At 36.9% G+C, this 24,573-nt stretch overlaps 1 protein-coding gene across 1 annotated transcript in view; it reads right to left on the bottom strand.

Annotated features, from left to right (window-relative positions):
- The window catches only part of COL25A1 (collagen type XXV alpha 1 chain), a gene marked incomplete at both ends in the record, with an annotated part of 459,205 nt that overhangs the window by 172,530 nt on the left and 262,102 nt on the right, over window positions 1-24,573 (bottom strand). The window contains one exon of the mRNA XM_080796594.1: window positions 9,632-9,649. Coding sequence (XP_080652720.1) covers window positions 9,632-9,649 — 18 coding nt within the window. The remainder of the gene's footprint in view (window positions 1-9,631; window positions 9,650-24,573) is intronic.

Genomic DNA, 24,573 nt, shown 5'->3' on the forward strand with positions numbered 1-24,573 from the left:
TCGCTCTCTCTCTCTCTTAAAAATAAACAAATAAAATCTTGAAAAATAAAAGAATTTTGGTTAGGATATCAAAATTATCAAAACAAAGAATCCATAAAAACATATATGTGAAATTACATACACTTATATAATATTATTTCAGAAAATTCACAATTTTTTTGAAGTTTAAAACATCTCAAAGTGAATTAATTTTACTTCTCTGAAGAACAGTATTTTTAACTAAAACTCTTCACCAGCTTTAGAAAGAATTAAATACACAAGTATGTACTAAATATTTGTTTTAGAATCCTATACTAGAATCATACCTAGTAGTGATAATCACTTTTCATGAATTTCTTAATTTTAAAATTGAACTATTTAACTTAAAGCCATTATTCTATTGGATATTTATCCAGCAGATGAGGTCCCATAATAAGGGTTATATGACATCACGGCTGTGTCAGTGTGAGTGCTCATGTGAGAGGGTTTGTATGCAGATGTTTACATGTGCATAAATAAGACTTGAATAATAACACACGTGCCATACACTGTTCTAAATGTTTCATTAAGTCGGTATTAAGTATGTATGTATTAAGCCAACCACCTTTGTTTTACACTGAAAAACTGAAGGGAAACAGATAATTTGCCCAAAGTCATACAGTTTGTAAATGACCAGTATTTAAACGCAGGCATCTGCCCATGTAGCCCATTCCCTGAGCTCTACTCAACATATTCTGTATGCTCTGTTTAAAAACAGACTGCTAAAAGCTGATATTTTCAGTTGTTTCAGTCATTTCATCATCAGATATATATAAAATTATCTTTAAATCTGAATTATTAACTGTAGTCATTTATTTTATTTCTTTAAATTTTATTTACTTATTTAAGACAGACAGAGAGAAAGAGAGAGAGAGAGCAGGAAGAGGCACAGGGGGAGGGAGAGGGACAAGCAGACTCCATGTTTAGGTGGAACCAATCTCAGAACGCTGAGATCACAACCAGAGCCAAAGTCAAGTATCTGCCACTTAACCGACTGAGCCGCCTAGCCGCCCCAATTGTAGACATTTATTCAAGGTGCATTTTCTATGTATATCAACAGCATATAAAGAAGGTTTATTGGTATTTTATAGGTATTTTTGAGATACAAAAAAAAGAAAAGGGATTGATAACTTCAGCATATGTAAATCAAAGTTTCAGTACACAAATCATGTTTAAAAAAGATACATGGATGATAGTGAAATAAATGAGCTGCTATACTATATGTATAGTATATACATTTATATTTTAGTTTTTATTTTTTTAAAGATTTTATTTACTTATTTGACAGAGAGAGAGCTCACAAGTAAGCAGAGCAGCAGGCAGAGAGAGAGGAGGAAGCAGGCTCCCCACTGAGCAGAAAGCCTGAAGCAGGGCTCAATCCCAGGACCCTGAGATCATGACCTCAGCAGAAGGCAGAGGGTTATCCCACTGAGCCAACCAGGTGCCCCTATAAATTTATATTTACAAAGTATTAAGTATATAAATATATCTAGGTATAAGCTGTATGGAGTACAGGGGAGTCTTTCAATTAACCAATTACTTAATCAAATACCAAAAACTCTAAAATGTTCAGACTTTTGTAATCATTCTTCATCATATAACCACCATATAAAATAAAGATGGTGGGGAATGATACTGCTTTTTCAGATCTAACATAATTTATTCACAAATGAATACATTACTAGTTTAATATAATAGTTCTATAATGAATTGAGTAAAATAAATACTTTCTATACACACGCACACACACAGACACACACACACACAGACACATGCTTTTCAAATTTCTTGGAGAATGAACATGTCCTCCCCCTGCCCCCAAGTGAGACTATATGGATCTGAAAAAGGCTGGACTGGAACACAAACATGAAATATGGGAATTGCTGAAGTGTTAGGTTAGAAGGAGCTTAGTATGTAATTAAAAACATATGAACAGAAAGTTAAATATTGTCCCAAAATACACTATTTTATTTGGGAATAATTCCTTACAAGACACACACAGCTTGATTCTTGTACATTTTAGTAAAATATTGTGAAATGGCAGTGACAATGTCAGAACAACAACAAAACAGCAAAAAAGGATTTGGGGGGAAAAGGCAATATGACATCTTCTACTTCTCAAGTGCATTTGAAAAAATACAAATGGAAGCCCCACGCCTTCATGTGCAGTTGTCTGATGGTATTTGCTTGTGGTTTTCTCTTACATTTTTTTCTCACTGAGTAATACAGAATTACAACATACATGCTGCATTAGTCCTCCAAATTCCTAAGGGAATTATATCTCCTTTATGTTCACATGCAACTCCAAAGGAGAGTTATGAGGAGGGCTTTGAAATTCTGAAAATTTTATGCAAAAGAAATGCCCCTGGTACAGAAGGGGTGCTTTTCAGTTAATATAGTGGTTCTGTGTATCTCACTACCTTCTACATAACATGCTGATGCAGTTATTGGGGGTGAAGAAAAGGCCACTATATCTTTATAATGCGTACAAGAGGGACTCCTGAGAAGGTTTTTTTTAAAAAGCTAGTTTCTATAATTTCTATTAAAGTATTTATTAGTGGAAGAATGTTATTGTTAAAGAAATGTGGCATGAAACACAACCACCATAAACTACTTTCTATAACTGTCTTGATTATTAAAAATTAAAGATAAGCCTTGAATCCTACAAATGAATGGCTAAAATCTACATAATACATCTTAAGTGTGGCCCTGGGTTAAAGTAATCTGTTTATTTTACCAAATATTAAATATCAGTATAAACAAACTACTATAATAAAAGGAAACAAAGGTATCCAAACTCGCCAAACCAAGTGGAAGTAGGATATTAAAATTGACAAATATTCAGTAAAATCTCAGAGCTTAGAAACCTCAGAGGCCTATTTTAAGTGGCATTATTGATGACACGTGGTATCACTGACAAGGTATTTAGAATCTTGAAGAGCTGATAGTTTTCTCTCTTCCTCAACTTCCTTTTCCTTAAACTCCTGCATTTACTGTTCATAACTCAACAATATTTGTTGAACATCTACTATGTACCAGGTACTAAGTGAAGTGTTAGGGAGGATACTAAAGATGAGAGAAAGCATAGCTCTGCCTTTGAAGACCATAAAAGCTAGTAGTCAAGAGAGAAAGGATGTGTATAAACGACTACAATATAATAGAAAGAGGAAAAAGTACAATGGAAGGAGGAAATTAATATTTACTAAGATCCTGTCATGTACTAGGCACTGTGTTAAAAGTTATACCTATATTATCTTATTTTAATACTCCTGTATGTATCTGCTGAGGTAAGAAATATTATCTCTGCTTTACAGATGGGGAAAATGAGACTCAGAATGACTGAGTAACTTGCCCAAGGTCACAGAGCTTATAAGTGAAAATCTAGGGTTTGACGTGCAGTCTATCTAAGCTTCGCTGTCTATGTCCCCTCTAGTGTAAAGGAGTATAAAAAGCTGTACACAGGGATGCCTGGGTGGCTCAGTCTTTTAAGTGTCTGCCTTGGGCTTGTGTCATGGTCCTGGAATCCTGGGACTGAGTCCCGCACTGGACTCCTTGCTCAGCAGGGAGCTTTCTTGTCCTTCTGCCTACCTCTCCCCCTGCATCTACTCTCTCTCTCTATCTGACAAATAAATAAATAAAATCTTAAAAAAAAAAAAAGCTGAACACATAAAGTGTTGTGGGGATTCAACAAAAGAGAGAGCAGATATCTTGCTGGAATTAATGTCATGTGAGTATGAGTATGAAAGGTGACCATATCTGGATGTGTGGAAACTGAGTATATCTGAGTATATCTATCTAAGAGGGAAACAGTTCTGAGAAGAGGGTATTCTAAGAAAAGATAAATGAAGAAAAACATATTTGAAGAGAGAAAAAATGCACATGGCTATATCTAGTTTGGATGAAGGATAGTGTTCAGAGCATTAAATGAAAAATTCGTGGGATATAGGGCTAGGAAAAAACAGGCCAAATCCAAGGATTTAAATGTCGGGCTAATAATTAGATTTTGTTGGCCTCTAAGTGGTAATCATAGTGAAATTTAAAGTTTTGGAGTCAGAAGAAGAACATCATCAGAGCCGTGACAGAAAAACTGTATCCTTCAGACATACATGGAATGACACTGGCCACTGCTATTCTCCATCCTACCCCTCGATATCTCCACCATCAAGACAGGAAAAGGCTGCCATGTTCTCTTTCCTGATTCACTACCCTCGCAGTCCTGACTGGCCAGGCAGGTAGCAGTCATGTCCTCACAGTGTGCACAATGGCAATGAGGAAGTCAGGATCAAAAGACATAGAAATGTGGGATTCTGTCAGATAGGAAGTGAGCTAGAGGGATTTCACTGTGCTTACGTAGAGCATGAGCACTTTGACTCTCACACCTGGTAGGAGAGAGAAGAGGAAGAGGAGGACCTAGGATGAAGAGCGTCATGTAGACAGGGAATAGTAGGCATGGGGAGCCTGGATTCAGCTATCAGAACAGGGGTGCCTGAATGTGGGCAGGACCTCAATCATTGGAATTAAGGCCTGGCACCAGGACCCCACTTAGAGCAATGGGTCATCTGCATGTTGGAAAAGAATCTTCTTAAATGCCTCACGTTTAAGATCCCCATTACACCTATGGATTATTAGATGTGCAGGTGCAGGGCAGGATTCTGGGTGGAATTTAACTCATCCTTGGAATGGCGGGTCTTCAAAAGTTGAGAGAACTTCAACACCCTCCTTGACTATTAATATTAAAAGAACCGTCAAAGGAACAAAGACTGGATCTGTCTTCTGTGCCACAATTTCATAGCCTTATTGCTGTGCCTTGTACATGGAGCTAAATAAATCCTTAAGGTATTGACTTAAATTGTGTTCATATGAATTAATGAATAAATAGTATGGTGACTTTCATTTCAATAAATAAATTTTGCCCCACCTCCCAAAAAATTCTCAGGACCTCTAGTTTGAAATACAAGAACGCGTCTGTCTTTTTTTTCATTTCCTTTCCTCCTTTCTTCCCTAACTTGCTCTTTCATCACTTATTTTTTCTCTTCTTACCCAACCACCTTTCCCCAGTCTCTGTGACATGATTTACCCTATCCCATGCTTTTTCCTCTCCAATTTGATTTGCTTTGATACAATGGATTCACAGCAGCAACCTCTCCATTCATTTCTCTACCTCTTTTCCCATCTTAACCACAGCTGCTAGAATTGCCTTTTCCCCCTCTTCTTCCTAATATGCTTTCACCATCTCATTTCCCTTGTCAAGAACCATTTGCTTACCCATTTAGGTAAATGCAAAGACTCACCTCTCTTCCCTAAGGCCTATTTTCGTATTCAGTTTCACACTATCTCTGCCATTTAGCTTTGCAGGCCTCACGATTTCTTAACAATCTAAGTTAAATCCATCTAAGCTGTCTTCGACTTTCAGAAGATCATCAGAAGAACTCCCTGAATAATAGACATTTTCCCTTTCTACCATCAGTCTACAAAATAAAACCTTATTAATCTGGAACTCCTAACTAAAGAAGGTGTGATACCAAAGAAGCAGAATTTTGCCTTTCCCTCTCTCAGGGAGAGACTTGCACTGAATAATACCATGAATAAGATGACATGGGAATGCTCTATGCAAGAACACTTTACTACATAAACATTTGCACATGAAAAACAGGTTGCTGATTATAATTCTGTCCAAGTTCTTTAGCAAACTTTAAAGGAGGTGCAACCCCTCAGCTCAAACATTGACAACCCTTTTTTTGGAAGTTGGCTGTTTGGAAATCTGATTGTATCTTCCCACAGGAATCCTAATAAAAGATGGTTTATGTTCCTAGCTCAATTCACAAAGCCTACTCTTAATGCACCCCCCCAAAAAAATTCTTATTGTTCCCTAGAAATGTTTTGACAATGCTATCTTAATGGAAAATCCACTGTAAACTAGGATTTGGGATCAGTCAGTGGGAGTAAGGATTTTTAGTACAGTAGGTAGTCCAACTAAGGAGTCATCCCTCGGTGACATGGTTATGACTTAGGGAGCGGGAGAGAAACTTGGGTTTGAGGGCTGGTTAAGGGAACTTGTTTGGAGAAATCTTGTTTAGGTAGCAAACTTTCTTCTTCCTTTTTCTCCCTTAACTAGTTGCAAAGGGAGATGGGAGGGAGAGTAAGGAAAAAGTTTTACGAAGTTCATGCTCTTCCCTTTCCCCACAATTAACAATATGTGCTAAGAAGACACAGGGATAAGGGAGGAGCAGAATTAGCAGGGAAGGAATGTGACACTTTGGTTGCATTGAAACTTACATATATAAATATCAAAAAATAAGTTCTGAAGAATTTAAGCTCAGAAATCTTAAAAATTTGAGAAATTAAAGAAGTAGATTTTCAAGAAGAAATTGGGTATCATTTTAAGTCACCAAAGTGTTGAAAGAAAAAAAGGGAAGACATACCCCAAATTATAAGTTCCTGTACACACTATATGTGCTGTATGTGAATAAAATCATTTTTAGTAGACCAAAAAACAGAACATGAATATTTTAAGAGAAATTTGATCAAATAAAAGAAAACTTTCAAGTATTTAACAACCCATAAAAATTTCCTAATTTAAGTTTTAAATGTACATTGCTTGCTTACTCATTTTATCTACATCATAAATATATATTAAACAGAATTAATGTGTAGTTTATATAAATTTACTCAGGAAAAAGTGGATTTGTGGTAACATGGTAATGTAAGATATAATTGTATAAAATACTATAACTGTGCTGTACATATTGATAATCACATTTACTACTTTATTTCTATGTGTTCATATTTTTAGAGACAAAATTTGTTCTTGGAGATAAAAGCCTATTTAGTTTCTACTTTTTGCAGCAGAAATTTCCCAAGAGTAGATTAGAGGCTGGGAAAGTAATACATTATGATAGGTGGTAGGGAAAATAAAAATGGAGACTGTATATCAAAATACATCTATAATTTATAAAAATATCAGTACATAGTTAATAATCATTAAGCACTAAATGGAAACTTCCATTAAGAATTACTTAATTTAAAATCTAAATTTGGAAGTTTCTTTTGAAAAATGTTAGGATGATGACGTAGAGTTAAGAGGTAGGTCAAGACTTTTCCTTGGGGACATACCAACAAAACTCTTTGCCTATTTTTTGTGCCATAGAAAGATGATGTGAGTTATCTCCTGGCTTTGCATTTCCCTCATGCTAATTCTTCCTGAGTCCATTGCTTATCCTTTTGCTGTGACAAGAGGGAGACATTTTGAAAATAATGATCATGTGATTTGAGTGTCCACTAAAGGCAAACAGATAGCCAAGATGAAGGAAAACCAGAGCAGGTCACTGTTTTAAAATGCCAATTCTATCTTCCTTGAAAGGTTCCAAAGTTTTCAAGCACAGGCAGTTAGATAGACTTTAATTTTTTAAGTGCCATGATATATTTTCAAATCTTGGTTACAGTGATTCATAATGTCCTGCCCATTCTTGGCTCCCTATGCTGGCTTATCGCTAGTTTATCATCTTTCTTCTGCTCATTAACTGTGGCAGAAACTCAAGATTTATTATGAACATGTTCTTCTTCTTAGCTATTTTCTTTAACATCTCATTAACTAATAGGTTTTCAATGCTGTCTTTTTGTCCAATTTTCCAAGTCTATATATCTCTATCTGAATTTTCCCCTCTCTGTTTTGTCTTTAGGATTCTTGCACTTGGACGCTGTTCCAGATGTAGGTGCCAACCCTCACTGCTGCCTCCCTCCAAGGCAGTGTGAGGATGCAGGTCCCACACGTCCTAAAGCTGCCTGCATTCCTCTAGCAGCTGGAGAGCGCTGGACCTCCTGGGCCAGACCAGAAGTGTCGGGGAGTTAACACCCAGGCACCATTCTCAACAATAGAGAAAAGGAAATTAGTAGATAAATACATCAATCTCCCCAGCCTTTCAGTGAGCAATTCTGAGACAAGCTCTATGGTTTCTCACAGCTTCCTCAGGAATACATGTTTTCTGGCCCTCTTGTCTCTCCTGTGTCATTTCCCCATGCCCTCACAGTGCTTCCTGGGATTGTCTCCCAAATAAATTACTTATACCCAAATCCTTATCTAAAAGTCTGCTTTAGGGGAGGCAGAGGTGATCCTAGCAAAGACAGAGGTCCTATTAATACTTAAAATATGTTACAGATTATAATAATCTCTAAACCAGCACTCCAACTTCTTTTATCCTCTGCTATCTTACCTTTTCGTCTTCTCTTGTGAGCTGAGTGCTTGGGATAGAGGTTTTTACAGACATTCTTGACTTCTGCCCCCAGTTTTATGGTATCACCCCATGCGAGTCATGGATCTCTTCCAATTCTGTGTGTGTGTGTGTGTGTGTGCGCGCGCACACACACACACGTGTATTACAACAGCAAGGCTGTTGTAAGCATTAAATAAAATAAATCATGCAAAGCACCTTTTATTTGACTTCATCCCATTATAATGTAGCAGTTTCAAATTTGGGAAATAAGCTACAACTTTCTTTTCTGGGTTTTTTTTTCCCTCCAAAAATTGAGCCAACTTAGAAAGCAAGTGTGGAAATCACAAATAATAAGAGTATTCTCTGATATGAGTATAAGTTACTTACATGCCAAACTTTCTCTCATGAGCGTGGTATGGAAAGGACTGCTCTACTGAAGTACTTGGGTTTCTTTGTTTATTTTGTTAGATAGCCTTAGACACTGAGCTCATAAAAACTATAAATAATATCCTCAAGGTCTGGTATGAGATTTAGCCCACAACAATATAGATATTGACCCACAAAGGTATTATGAAAATTGTTTATTTACTAAATAGTTTAGGACAGAAATAGCATTTGGTATATCAAGGGGAAAGAGACATAAGAGGAACTCAATAAATATTTATGTTGTTTAGGGTTACTATGGTGTTAAAGGTAAAAACATTAATAATGGGTTTCCCTTCTCCATAGCTTCCTACAGACCACAATCAGTATTAATATTGAGTGTGTTGTTTTCACTGACTCTTCATTTCTGACTCTCCATTTCATTCCCTTCTTTTATACTTTCATCTTCCTACACATTCCTCCCCTTCCTAAAATTTCCTCATTTTCTTCAATAGGATTTATAGCTCCAAAGATTTTTCTGTTGACTGCATTCACATTTAATTATAAATCATGTCTTCAGCAGTTGGTTTATATTGAAAATGTAGATCAAATTCAATATCTGTCTGTAATGAATCAAAAGTCACTGGTATGATTACGGTCTAAATAATGTCTGTGTGGATTTACGGCAACATTATTAGTACGTGATTAATCAGTACTTAACACAAACCAGTTCATACCTGACATCTACTAAGTCATTTATTCTTACATTAAAGTCCTGTGGCACTGTTTTAGATCAGTTTAGAGTTTTGCTTTGTATGATAGTACGTTGTTAAATTTGCCATCTGGCCCAACAGCTGATGTGGCTCACAAACCCTGGAGAGGCCCCAGAGCTTTACTCCTGGGAAATATTTGTTCTACTGTGTGGTGTCATGATTACTGGTTCATAGCTTTTTTATAGCCATTGAAAAGAATTGCAGAAAAATCTCCACACGGAGGAAATCCTAAGCTGAAATTAATTTATTAGGAAAGAGTTCACTTACCTGAGGACCAGGTTGACCCTGAAATTGAAAAGAAAAAAAAGAAAAGAGGAAAATAATTATAAAATTTTCTTTTTAAGTGACGATTTTCACTACCGAAACTTAAACTAGTTCTGAAAGTCTTTACCAATGTTTTTGAAGATCATAGACCTAACTACTGACAAATTTTACATTGTGGTTTTGAAAAATCGTATTACATCTTGCTATTTTAGTTCTATGCTATTTATCTGAAATCTTGACTCAGGGGCTTTAGTATGCGCTAGAGTTAAATTGGAGAGAAAAAAAGGTAAAAGATGAACTACATTATCATAATGACTGGGTTACTTCAACAGAGGGCCTTCTCGCACAGACTATTACTATGAGCTACCCATTCAAAGAGCACAGTGACAAGAAAAAAAGAGGCAGATATTTTTAGTTTTAGAATTCCCTGAGTCTTTGGAGTTCTCATTGTTTCAATAATACTTTAAGTCAATTTTGAAAATAAACACCTATCTTTTACTCTGTACAATCCAACCTAAGGGCATTTTAAAAGAATATAAGAAGCCTTAGGCTCAATTAAAGTGCATCAGAACTCCTCACTCGGTCGATAGTTCATGGAATCATTGGACAATCTAATTCGGTTTGAATGGCACTTTTCTGTTCTTTAAGCTGACAGAAATTTCAAAGCAGCATTGACTGTAAATGCTTCTCAAGGAAAATCACCTGTGAATAAAAGTATTGATTACACATCACCTTCTTCTCTAATTGGGTTTCATATAAGAAGAGATGAAGGAAAAAGTGTACATCAAGTTAAGGAATCTTTAAAAATAAATTAATAATGTACAATTTCATTGTACCAGCTGTATGCCACTGGGTATCCATATAGAAAAGCACAGAACTAATACAACTCCCAAAGAACACTCTCCTTCTCTCTGCCCCCCTCCCTCTCTCCCTCTCTTTCTCTCTCTCTCAGACCCTCTCCAGGCTTGGAATTTCTCTAGGTACTTATTCTCTGACTGGGAATAGAACAGATGATTTTTAAGAGCTTTGTCTGAAAATGTGGTTTGCCAGGTTTTATCTAATCAAACCAGTTTACTGTGGATATTACTCACAGCAATCCTGTATGCTAGTGGTGGTACTTTTCAAGTACTGGGCACGTTTGGACATGTTAGTCCATTTATTCCTTATGACAGCTCTGCATTTTACAAATGAAGAAACTGAGGCTCATAGAAATAAAGTAACAGTCACACAGCTGATAGGTGGAAAAGACACATTTTAAACCCAAATCTGATCCACAACGGTATCGGGACACCCTTCAACTGAGAGGATGCTCTAAACTTCCCAACCACTCCTGACTGCAAGCAACAGCGTGAATCTCTGCTTGGAGATGCAGACCCAGGACCAGCAGGCACCCAGCCTTTTAACCGATACTTGTATACATACCAAGTCAGCTAACAGGGTAACAGACAACCCTAAAATTAGCACTGAACTTGGGGAACCTAAGGTAGGTGGAGGCAGGGCTCTCCACCTACATGTGAATGCAGATCTTCCCAAAGCCATGTAATGGACGAGATTACAATATGTGCTCACTCCCACTTACACGCTGCCTCTCTCTCTCTCTCTCTCTGGATGCTTTAAGCCTCTGACCTTTCTAAAGATTCAAACTAATGCAAACTCAGAAATGCGAACATGAATCTTTTAAAGAAATCCAGAACACATTAGATCTTTTATATGTTCTTGTTGTTGTTGTTGTTGAAAACACAAAGGTAGGATTGTCTAAAATCAGAAATACTTTCGACAAAAGAATAGTTTAGCATCATTGCTGAGATTGTTTGATTTCTACAATTGTTCTACACATGACAGACTATTCCTATTTATCTTTAAAATGTGGCATTCCTGGGGTGCCTGGGTGGCTCAGTCAGTTAGGTTTCTGCCTTCGTGTCAGGTCATGGTCCTGGGGTCCTGGGATCAAGTCCTGCCTCCAGCTCCCTGCTTAGTGGCGAGTCTGCTTCTCCCTCTGCCCTTATCGACTGTTCACGCTCTCTCCCATGTTCTCACTCATGCTTTCTCTCACTCATGCTCTCTCTCCCTTGAATAAATAAATAAAATCTTTTAAAAAATGTGGCTTTCCTGCCATTGCACTGAACAAAAGATTTCAGCATAATGTATGCATATGTTACTATAAACACACATTAGGTTCTGGATTTTATGTTAGTGGTGGTGAAACAATCAATAAGTGACAGTAAAATTGAAAAGTTGACTTTTATGTAAGTATTAAAAATTATGTAGTACCAGGAGACTCAGACTACTGCAATGTATGATATGAATTTCAAGTGTCTATGGTGTGCATGAGTGAGTGAGTGTGTGTGTGTACACAGTGGGGAACATGAAAAGGAGGGATGGAAGTGGGTGGTAGATAGGCTTCCCTCCAAAGCGATGCATATAACTTGACAAATTTGATTAAGTCTCCCTAAAACATGGATTACACAGTGTAAGCCTTACACAAGATTCCAGGACTGCCTACCTCAAATCTTCTCACTCAGTGGGATGTAACAAAGATTCCCCAACAGATACCTAGAATACTGTAAGGAAACGGTCTAATGGCTGGAGTCTCGTGGTCTTCTGAATAGAGCTATGTGGATGAATGAGGAAAGTGATCAGAGGACAGGTTTCAGTGGGCATGGCAGTGGCAGCTTCCCTTATGGGAAAGCAGAGCCCAAAAGTGATGAACAGGGAGCAGAAACTCCCTAGTGTTGAGGACCCTGGCCATGAAGACTTCTGCCACACCAATCACGAAAGAAATATCTCAGAATTGCTTTAACTTGCTTCTGGGGAGTTCATTGAGAAATCCAAGTATCCTCATTCATTTGTGGGCATTTTCTAGTCTATTCTAATTTATGGATAGTGAACCTTATTAGTAATCAACGGTGAGAGTTAATTTTTTTCGGTTTTCTAAAACACATTCCTAATAAATAGTTATAAATTACGACTAAGGCTTACAAAATACAACTTACCTTGAATTTTTAAACAAGGAATTCCTTAAAAGGACGTTTTCCCCAAGCAAATCACCAAGCTGTTTTGAAAACTCAAATCTAGGATAATCAAGAGCCATCCCAAGGGTTAAATCACAGAAATACTGAAGTTTGAAAAGTGGATGCAAAGGTGGAGAAGGCTGAGCTCCCTGAGTCACTGATTTACTCTATGTCAACAGCTCGATACAATGCCCTCCAGGCAGCTAATGCACCAGCGTGAAGAAAAAGAAACAGCAGGAGGAGTGATTTTAAAAAGTGGTAATCAGAACAGCATGGTGGAAAACAATCAGCCGGTAGCTGATGCCTGACAGAAAAGTGTTCAAAGCAAGTTGAAGGTTTTGTGAGGCAAATAAACCACAATGGAGCATGATAAATGAGATGACATATCACTTGAGTATCTATCGTTACTTTAGGCAATTAAAGAGCCATATTAACCGTTCTCGGTTAGGCTGTTATCACAATTATGGCTGCCAGAAAGTGCTAACATCCTTCTCTAAACCGACAAAGCTATTTAGATTTCTGACTGAGGCAATTAGTTTCACTACATGATATTTTTTTATGGATGGTAAATCTGTGTCAGTCCTTTTCAGATGGGAAAAATGCCATTTTCCCATTAACACATGCACAGCCAGGCACACAAATTTGTACTTTTAAAGTACAATCTTACTTTGAAATAGTAATTAGGATAACAGACCCACATACATCTTTACTGTGATAAATTTTGAAATGAAAACACTCTCATTTACAAAAACTTGAGGGAATATTAGTATTGTTCATGCAACTCTGAAAGTTGCTACCTCTGCTTCAAGATAATTAGAAAGAAATTACTTCAATAACTTAGAAACTCATCCTTAACAATCCTAAGTTTGCTACTACGTTTAGTACCCTCAGATGCAGATTCGTTCCATTTTCTTGAGTTGAAAGAAAACACTTCAAAATAATAACTTCTAAGTGTTGCATTTTGGAGCCTTTACTGCATAAAAAGATCACTGGAAGATGATGACTGTAATTTCATTACCTATAAGTCTTAAATCCACGCATTTGGACGTCAAGTTTATTTTTCTTTTCAGGTGAAAATAGCATCTAAAGTAGACATCCAGGTAAAGCTTTAGAATGACATGATAGGAACTCTGAGTGGAAACAGGATTGTCCTGGTGGCAGGATGTTTGGAGGTCCCATAGATCCTAGCATAAAGCCATCTCAGTGGGATCCCTCAGCCTTTCAAGAATCACAGTCTGATCTAGAGTCTGTTTCACTAAGTGGAACAGATATGCTCTATCCCTGTAGTACCAAGAAGAGGAATCTTGCCCACCCTTACCACATGATGAGCTTGTTGACATTTCCCCAGTATCCCAGTGCCCAAGTTAAAAGGTACTTCAGAAACAATTATTAAATTCCTAAGAGGTGAGGCTATTTTGACTAGTCCAAAGACATGATTTCCAGTATCTCAAAGGAACCGTTAGCAAATCTACTGTTCTTACACTACAGGATTAGATTTTCAAAATGTACCTTCTCAATCTAATAGCTTCTTTGCTTCTGGTCCCTGCAGAATAAACACATCTATGTCAAAGATTTGGTCTTTCCTCCTTCAGATAAGAGAGATGGAACTAAGAAAGAAGCCTGCGGAGGCTTCAAAGGAGGACGTAGCTACCTATACACATGCCACTGAACAAAAGGCATGAGAGTTCCATCCCGAAGAAAAATCACTCCCTAGTTTGATTAAGCCTCCATAGCCAATTAATGTGAGAATATTATATTCAATTACTTTGTAAATTATAAAACGCCATACAAATGCAGCATGGCAATTTATAGTAGCTTATAAAACCAATACCAACAATTCATTCCACTAATTCAAGTTTAGATAAAAAGTGTCTATTAATTTTAAAAACAAATTAACATGCAAATGATATACTTCAGAGAAAAGCAATTGAAGAAATAAAGCATTATGGATTATGTGTATTAATTAAAAAATGATTTAGCAAAGACTGCATAATCTCTCAATGTCTGAAAGCTGCTCATGCTTCCAAGGACTTACACGCTTGACTGAAATAAACATTATTCATAATTTATACTGCCTGTTGTGTTACCCTATGGGATAGATATTAATAATTCTTACTTTAGCCACATTCACATAATACTACTTAGATAAGAGTATTTCAATTTAAGGTTTTCTTTTAAAAAATTATTTAATCCCTGGTGGTTTTAATTCTGGGAAAGAAATGCCATATTCTACTCCAGAGGGGAAAAAAAAAGCTATAGTTTCAAGCCTGGTGGGTATACATTTTCTAAAGTTTGAGAGAATGAGAGCAAACATGGAGATGGTTTTGTTGGGTTCAATATAAAGAAAACAAAAATTAATTCAAAATGGAAGATTTGGGGGCGCCTGTTTGGTTCAGTCAGTGAAGTGTCTGACTGGTGATTTCAGCTCAGGTCATGATCTCATGGGTTGTGAGATCGAGCCCAGTGTCAGACTCCACACTCAGCAGGGAGTTTGCTTGAAATTTTCTCCCCCTACTTGTGTAGCTACTCTCTCTCTTTCTCTCTCTCAAATAAATAAATCTTTTTTAAAAAAACGGAAGATTTGGGGCACCTGGGTAGCTCAGTGGGTTAAAGCCTCTGCCTTCAGCTCAGGTCATGATCTCAGGGTCCTGGGATTGAGCCCCACGTCGGGCTCTCTGCTCAGCAGGGAGCCTGCTTCCCCCTCTCTCTGCCTGCCACTCTGCCTACTTGTGATCTCTACCTGTCAAATGAATAAATAAAATCTTTTAAATAAATGGAAGATTTCTTCCATGATATTTGCCTTTCGTAATTAAATAACATAACTTAAAGATTTACTCTTACAAACAAACAGATTAACATATCCTCACAATAACTAAAAAGCATTATTATATTTTTTAACACAATACCATATTTATCTTTTCAAGATTAAATGCTCATAATGAGAACATAGAAAAGTAAAGAATTTTATCATGTGCATGTTTTGTCATTAAAAATTTCATAGACTAAATGTAAGAAAGATAAGGACTCTGCGTTAATTTACAATGTTAGAATGTATTGGATTCCTACCATTCTCCTGAGGTTGATTTGAATTTTTGCTTACATATTTCTATATAAATATTTAAATATTTATAAATATATAGATACATTTGTATTTTTTGTATTTTATTTATATTTATATTTTATTTTTATTTTATATTTATTATTTATTTATATATTATTTCTTTATGATATAACACTGAAAAATCAGTATTATTCCAGTTATGAATTTCATATATTTTATTTACTTCTATTGTGGTATATAACATACAGATTATACATTTTTAGGATACAATTGTACATGTGTATACATATGTATTCACTCAGACCTATATTTGTAACTCTATCTCTATGAAGGAAAGGAAGGGAGGGAATGAGAGGTGGGAGGAGGAAGAGAGGAAAAATATACTTCTGGGGAGTGGACTTATGGGTAATTATTTCCATCTTTAGAGGTTTCTATACTGTTCAAAATGTTACTAGCCCCATGTCTTGATTATAAAAATATTTATCAGGGGCGCCTGGGTGGCTCAGTGGGTTAAGGCCTCTGCTTTCAGCTCAGGTCATGATCCCGAGGTCTTCAGATTGAGCCCCGCATCGGGCCCTCTGCTCCGCGGAGAGCCTGCTTCCTCCTCTCTCTCCCTGCCTGCCTCTCTTGCCTACTTGTAATCTCTGTCTGTCAAGTAAATAAATAAAATCTTTTAAAAAAATTTAATCTTTGAAAAATATTTATTTTTAATCTTTAAAAAATATTTATCACACAATACTTAATTCACGGCAGAAAATTTTAAAACAGAATCTTAATTGGGTTGTTAAATTTTTTCCATACTAAATTCATTCATTCAAAGATCTAGGTCTGTAATTTTGAATTCCGTTTCCAACTCCTCCTAGTTCAGGCTCTTTTTAATTACTTGGAAGAATGTTGTAGAAGTATTAAAACTATTCTTCAAAATTCGATAAGCGAAGGTTTTGAATTTACTTTCAGTGTATGTCCCACATCACTGTTAGGAGTAGATTAAGAGCAGGAAAGGGGGCAGGAGAGCTCCAGAGTCAATCACCTGATGATAGGAAATCATGGATCCAGATAGTACAGGATCCCGATTAGGCCAAGTTTGTTAGAACCTTTGCTATTTTGCAAAGGTTTGGGGATTTGGCTGTGTTATTTCATGGTGTTACTTGAAAAACTTGTGCTTTAGGCTATCCGTGTGTGTATCAAACTTCTAAAACATAATACTTATCCAAGTCTTTTCACCAACTGGCATGCAGTCAGGAAGGGCTCTCAAGGTCTAAATAAATGACAAGTTTTACAAACATATGTTTGGTAGGACACAATAAACATATAGAATACATGTGAGGAGAGATACCTGCTTAGTTTCTATAGTTTAAAAACACATGCTTTTTGAAGAATACAAAGGCATTTTTTACTGCCTTGTCAATTTTTATTGTATATATATCTTAAACTGATTTCTCCAAAATAAAAAAAATGTTTATTAACATCTTTAAAAGTGTGCTATTCTGATTATTCCAGATAAATACTGAAAATGAATTTATAAACATCTATCAAGCTTATTAAATTTATGTCGGTGCCAAATTCCAATTTTCTAAATAGTGTGCAAAAGATGGGTGTAACAGTGTTCTCTACAGCTGCCTGTTCTAGATGTTTTGCATTAATAGATAAGTGCTAACAGAGTAGTTAAGTTCATAATGCCTGAGTCACATGATGCTTATTGCTCCAGTGAAAAAGAACCCTAAATATGAAAACTTATTTTAAAACTGGGGACGCCTGGGTGGCTCAGTTGGTTAAGCAGCTGCCTTCGGCTCAGGTCATGATCCCGGCGTCCTGGGATCGAGTCCCACATCGGGCTCCTTGCTCAGCGGGGAGCCTGTTTCTCCCTCTGCCTCTGCCTACCACTCTGTCTGCCTGTGCTCACTCGCTCGCTCTCTCTAACAAATAAATAAATTAAAAAAAAATTTAAAACTGGATTAAAGAGGTCTTGCAAATTGAGAAGCTCATGTGCCTTCAGAACCGAGATGTTTGGGTCTACATGGTAATAACTACTACTTACAGACTACCATAAGACACCAAAAGCATTACAAATGATACCTCTGTTACAATAACCCTGCAAATTAGGGATCATTTCCATCATTTGTCATTGAACAATCCAAGTCTCAGAGAGGATAGGGTCCCCAAAATTACACAGCTTCCAAAAGGGGAAGCTGGAATATGAACATGGGTCTGACTTGAACCGTTTTGTGTTCTCACTTGAATGATGCTTGTGACTGAAGCCATGGGTTTGGAAGAGATTCCCCCCAAAGGGAACCATGAAGAAGGGATCCTTAACCCTTTTTTTTAATTGAATAAAAAGTTATTGTTGCTATGAGAAATATTCATACATGAAACACTTAAAATTTTACACACACACACACACACACACACACAAAGACTTCCTTAAGTCCACCCATCAATTCTCGGGTGAATCATTCACCCCAATATAAGAGAAATATACCCCTGGGTGGAGAAATAGAAACATATCAAGAACAAGAGACGAACAGTGTCCCATAAAGGAAACAGGAGGAGAAGAATTAAAAACAGCAGCAAACTAGAGTTATATAAGTCAATATTGGAAAGAATTTCAAAAAGAGAAATTAAAATGAGGACCAAAAAGAGCTCATTGCATTTAACCAATAAGAAGTCAGAATCTTTAGTGTAATTGATTGAGCAGTGAGGTGAGGAAATTAAGACAAGAATAAGCTCCTTAGATGGCAAATGGCTGTCATCTGAAGGTCAAGTGTGATAGGTTATTAATGGCTGCCTGGAGTGATGGGTTACAAGAAGGTTCTGATTGGGAAAGGTGCTTGGATTAACCACCAAAGGGTAAAAAGTAGAAAGTATGTGTACCAACAATTTGCCAACCTGTGTAGACTATTCTTTTGAGCAACTGTGTTTGAGGGGAGAAAAGAAATAGTATAGTAGCTAAAAGGGACACAAGGCTGAGGTTTTTTTGTTTTTGTGGTAAAGTGAGAAAGATTTGAAAATGTTTACAAAACTGACAGAAAACATAGCTAAGAGAAAAAGAAACATCTTGTAGAGAAAAATAAATATATAAGAGAACACAAAGGAAGAGAGAATAAGGGTCAGGAGATGGGGCATCATTCCGTCTGAGAAGAGGAGAAAGCGAGGACAGATACAGATACATTTGGATATACAGAGACAGAAAATGGAGGTATTCCATGCCCTAAATCTCAAGGGGCTCTGAGGTTTTCTGGGTGTGTGATGGGTGTGGGAAGAGTGAGGCTGAGTGTTTATTCACTCAGCTAACATTTGTTAAGCACCCCCAGGTTGCCAGGCATTCTTTAGGTACTAGGAATATAGTTAATAAAACTAAGTCCCTGCTATCATTCTTGTTGTTAAGAGAATGTTTATAAAAAAATGCTACAGGTGGTGGTAACAGCTAAGAAAAATATACAAGGATAAGGAGGCTATGAGAGCCATTCAGTAGGAGGGTGTCATTTTATAGGGTGGTCACAGAAGGACTGTCCAACCAGAAGAAAAGGGGGAAAAGGAACAGCAAGTGGAGGGACCAGTAAGGGGGAGATAGGGTGTTCAAGTAACTGCCAGATTTGCAGATAGATTGCAGGGGGTGAGAGTGTGTGAAAAAAAGAGAAGTCAGTAATGAGTCCAAGGTTTGCCTGGGACAAGTAAAGGAATGGAGATGCCATTTCCTGATGGGGGAAGGCTGTGAGAGAAGTAGCTTTGCAGAGTAGAGGCTCAGGAACTGGTTTAGGACATGTTAAGTCTGAGATTTCAATGAAACACCCACATGGAGATGTTGAGTAGAAGGTTGGATAGCCAAGACTAGAATTCATAGAAGTCCAGGATAGAGATATAAATTTGTGAGCCACTGAGATATAGATTAATATATAAAACCATGAAATTATATGGGATCACCTACAATGTAAATAAAAACAAGGAAGAAAAAAGGTCCAAGGACTGAGCCTTTGAGCATTCCAACAGGTACTGACCATGAAGAAGAAAAAGAACTAGCAAGGCTGTGGAGAGGCCAGTGAGGTAGGAGGAGTGCCTTGAAAGAGTTATGTCGAGCAAGGGGATAAGAAGAGAAAGTGCTACAAGAAGGGAGTGATCAAGTGTGTTGAATATAGTCCAGTAAAATTTGAACTGAACCCTAACTACTAAATTTGTCATGGTGAAGATAATCAGTGACCTTGACAAAAATGGTTCCAGCAGAGTGGTAGAGATGAATGCCTTGTTAGATTCAAGAGAGAATGAGAAAACAGTATTTTGGTGACTGTGGACAACTCTTTCTATGAGTTTTGCTGTGAAGGGCAGTGGGAGTAAACAAATACAAGTGTCTGGGAAAAGGTATGGGGTCAATGAAGTTGCTTTTGTTGTTGTTATTGCTGTTTAAGATGGAAGATATGGCTTCACTTTATGCCAATAGAATTATCCAGTAAGGAGGAAAAATCACTGATATGGGAGAGAGGCAATTGCAAGAACAATGCCTTGAGCAAGGCAGAGAGATTAGCTTAATTGCACAAATGAAGGGACAGTTGATCCCTTGTAACAGGAAGAGAGGAGGGTATATATGTGAGTAAATTATCAGATCTGGTGATGGGAGTGTATGGACGCTATATTCTGATTGCTTCTATTTTCTCAGGGAAATAAGAAACAAGGTTATCAACAAAATTAAGTGTATAGGAGATGCTGGAGGATTCAGGAGCAAAAAAATTTTGAAATAACTAAGAAACAGATGGTCACTGGATTATGAACATCGAACAGGGGTCTGGGAAGCATGGTGGATCCTCGTGAGATTAGCGGTATGAATTTAAAATGAAACCAATTAACTGGGTTGTTTTTGTCCTCCTTCATTAGTGATGTGGGTGCAGGTGCAGAGTAGAGGGTGAGTTATATTTTGCTAGGCTTGGGTTTCCCCAGGCTAGGCAAGAGAGAGGAAGAAGGGCATTTGCAGGTGTATGCAAGAGTGTGATTAAAATGACACACTATGACATGCCATGTGTTAAGGAGGAAAGTGAGGATATGGGAGGTGTGTAGGTAGTAGTCTCCATATCTCTGTTAGATATATCTTTTTGTTCTTCCACATTACTTTTGTGACATACCACTCACTGAACTCTATTTAATAAGTTCAATTGCACAAATGCTTTTGTAAATTAGTAGAACGTATGATGTGTTGATCTGTGGTTATAGGTTTTACCAGAACTGTTTTAACAGTTTCTTGAAACATGCTATTATTTTATTTTAGTTATTTTATCTATTTCTTTAGACTTAGTTGTAGGAATATAGTCTCAAAAACAAAGGATAACAATAATAAAGATATTATCTATATTTATTCAATAAGGACTCAAAAATCATTGAAGTATTGAGTAATTACACAAAATATTTGCCTGAAGTACTCAAGATTTTCTTATAATTCTGAGTGTCTTTCGACATTATTCATGACAAGCAATTCTAAAATTTATATGGATCACCCATTTCCTACATTTTCTGTAACAAGGATAAATAAACTTTACCAACCAAGTCACAAAACTTTAAGGGTTATGAGGCACTGGAAACGCTGGAGAAAGAAATATAGCCCTTAGAGCACTCGGGCACTCCCAGCAGGATGGACTGACTGAAGTTTAAAACTTCATTTTTACTCTATCAAAGGGAATGACATCTTATTTTGACCAAACCGAGGCTCAGGTAGACCTGCAAGTGAAAACCTGTGGCTCAGCCTCTGAAGAGACCTTTAGCCCTCATGACCTCCCTGCAATCCTCCAGGTTCCTGATGTCTAGCACATGCTTGCCTGGTTATCTCCTCAGCCTTCCGAGCCCACTGTCCATTCCTTGTCAAAATCCCATCCAATATTACACTAGATATTAACTGACTAGAATTTAAATAAAAACTTGAAACATGACCTGCCCCCCAAAAAAAGGAAAAAAGGAGAAAGAAAAACAAATCCTATCCAGACTTTAGGGCTGTCATAAAGATTTGCCTTATTTCCCACAGAAGATGGGAAATTTATTTCTTAATATCCACAGATTGTTTTCTTTAGTTCCTTTATGATATTACATTCTGCCTAAAATTATAACTATCGGTATCTTCTCTCCCCTATTAAATGGTATGCTCCTTGAACAGCTAACACTTAACCACGCTGTTACAACATACCAGGCACTGAGCTGTTTGCTTTGAACACACTAGTGGACACCATTATTAGCCCATTTTACAGTTGTGGAAAGTGAGACAAAAAGAGATTGAGTGATTTACCCAGGATCACACAACTATTAAGTAGAAATACTGAGATATAAATTCAGATTCCAAAGCCCATGCTTTTTTTCTTATGCTCTACTGCACCTTGGACAGTGGAAGGTAAACAATAAATATTTGGTTTAAAAAAATTCATCTTTACATGAATTTTCATTCAACCGATCTACTAAATTCTAGGCACTGTGGTGGTGCCAGGGGGAAAAAAAAGGAAAAATATGGCATGGACTCTTCAACAGGGAACCCACAGTCACAGACAACTGAGAAGTGAATACATCTTCAGATTCCCATATTGGGCTTTTTCTTCCCACACAACTGAAAGTCCTTGTGACAAAGGCTCCAGTTGTAAGAACTAGTTATAGTGCTCTCTTGTCACTGCAATAAAATTGATTGTATAAAAAATAAGCCACCTTAATTTAACATTCTACGGTTGTACAGTTGGTGATGCGGGGACTGAATTAGATACTGTAATGCAGTCTTCGGGAGTATATTGAGTACACTTCATTTCTTCTGTAATATAGATATTCTCAGTTGAGACGGGGAATGTAACCTAGCATTTTCAGAGCCACTGGCTAAATTACTTCTATTGATGAGGCTCGGCAGGTTCTTTCTGAATGATTCTAAATAACTGCCAAGGGATAAAAGATAGTGCTCCGTGGGCTGTAACCACAGCATGCTCAGAGCCTACTGGGAAGAGAATAAAGCACAAGGTCCTGTGCATGAATGGTTCTATGTTCTGCCTGGAGCATGGCTGACTGACCATCCCTGAAATTGTATAAATGAAAGGAAGTAGGCCAAGGTAGACATTTGTATTAATAATTGGTGTGTTCGAAGTAAATTAGGCTATCCCAACAGGTCCTTCCTAAAGGAGTGGAAAGGCAGTACAAGTCTCCAGAAATAAAGTCTGCTAAAGCAATCTTTTCAAAGCTTTTGACAAACTGCAAACCTCAGCCATTTTTTTCTCATTGAAAGGAGAGTTCAGGGAGAACTTTCAGTCCGGTTCACACGTGTGCGCGTGCGCACGCGCGCGCGCGCGCGCACACACACACACACACATTGTATAGGCGTATGAAGCATGAACTAGGACATCAGAGTTACATAGCATCGTCCTTATTCACAACGGAAGTCAAGGGACCTGGTTCTGTCGTTAAGCAGAGGGAGGATTTTTCACCAATGTCAGAGGGCAGGTGGAGTGCAGTTCCAGGTTCCTTTAGCTCCTGTGTATATTCCCACATGCGCAATATGTAGCACAGTGGAATCTGGGCCCCTTATTTGTACAGTTATGTTGAGACTGCAGGCAGGAACAACAAAATCCATCCCAATAAGAAGAGAGAAATTGAGAAATTCAACGAAACCATTATTAAGATTTCTAATTTTTTGAAGAAAACAATAAATCTGAAACCTTTTTGCTTTCTGATCCTAAAGAATAGAATTTAGCCTGCTTATTTCCTGGTGTAGAAATTTCCCAGTTTTCTAAATTCTTATTTTCAACATGTCCTCTTCGTGAAGAGCCCATGGTAGGGAAAGAATGGTGAGAAATAGTAATCCCATTCAATAATGCTATAGAATCACGTTTTCTTTTAACCTCTATAGAAAAAAAAATGAATCTGTGTGGTAACAATATCCTTTATATCGGAAAATACAAATCGTTCAATCTTATGTCATTTCATAATACATTTTTTTATTTTCACTTGTATAAATACTAACCACGTCTAAATAAGATTTGAATCCAAAAGAGCAATCAAAGTTTATAAAAAATGCCAAGTTGTTCAAATATTTTAACTCAATTCAACAATAAATAGATTTCCAAACTTTCTCTTAACCTATTTTCATTGAAATTGGGGTAAAACATAAGATTTAACTCAAGTAATTAAGGAGTAATACTACTTAAAAGTAGGAAATAAATTTCCTTCATGGTGTTATTCTATTTCTTAACTATGCAAGCATTTGAAAAACAAGAATGTAAAAGTTTATGGCTGATTAAAACCTGAAAGACATTATTACCTAAAAGCCCTTATTTTTCTTAAGAAACTGAAACCTCCATGTGCAGAAACAGAATGCACATGACTAATTCATCTTAAGCAAGAAATACACTTGATGTGGCTTGTGCCGTGATGATGAGAACACAATAAACTGTGAAAAATGTCATTTCTGGAAAATTATTTGGCTAGTGTTCAGCAAGAGACGAATCTTTGTAACAGATGTGACAGGATGACTTTGATGAATTGAACTTCTTAAAATATGGAGCATTTTAGAAGATATTCCCTTAAAACTGAATTAATTTAGATAGAATATACTGTATGTCATTATTCACACAGCCATTTCCATCACTGCAGAATAGATGTGTCAGTGAGATGATGTCTTCCTTCAAATACCTGCTTGGGGTCCACTTTTTGTTCTCTAATTTAAAAAGTGAAGAGAAAACTTGGACTTACTCTCTGAGGTTTCCACCAGCTAGAAGTCTATAATTTTTGTATTTTATGCACTCAGAAACTTTCTATGTTTGAAGATAAAAATATCAAAAGAAGATCTCTCTTCTAAAAAAAAAGGTTTTTTTCTACTTAACAGAAAAGTCTGAGCTACAAGCCATTCTGAATAAAGAGTAGATATCTTGGTCAAT

This window comes from Martes martes, assembly GCF_963455335.1.
Source record: "Martes martes genome assembly, chromosome: 2".
Classification (NCBI taxonomy): Eukaryota; Metazoa; Chordata; class Mammalia; order Carnivora; family Mustelidae; genus Martes; species Martes martes.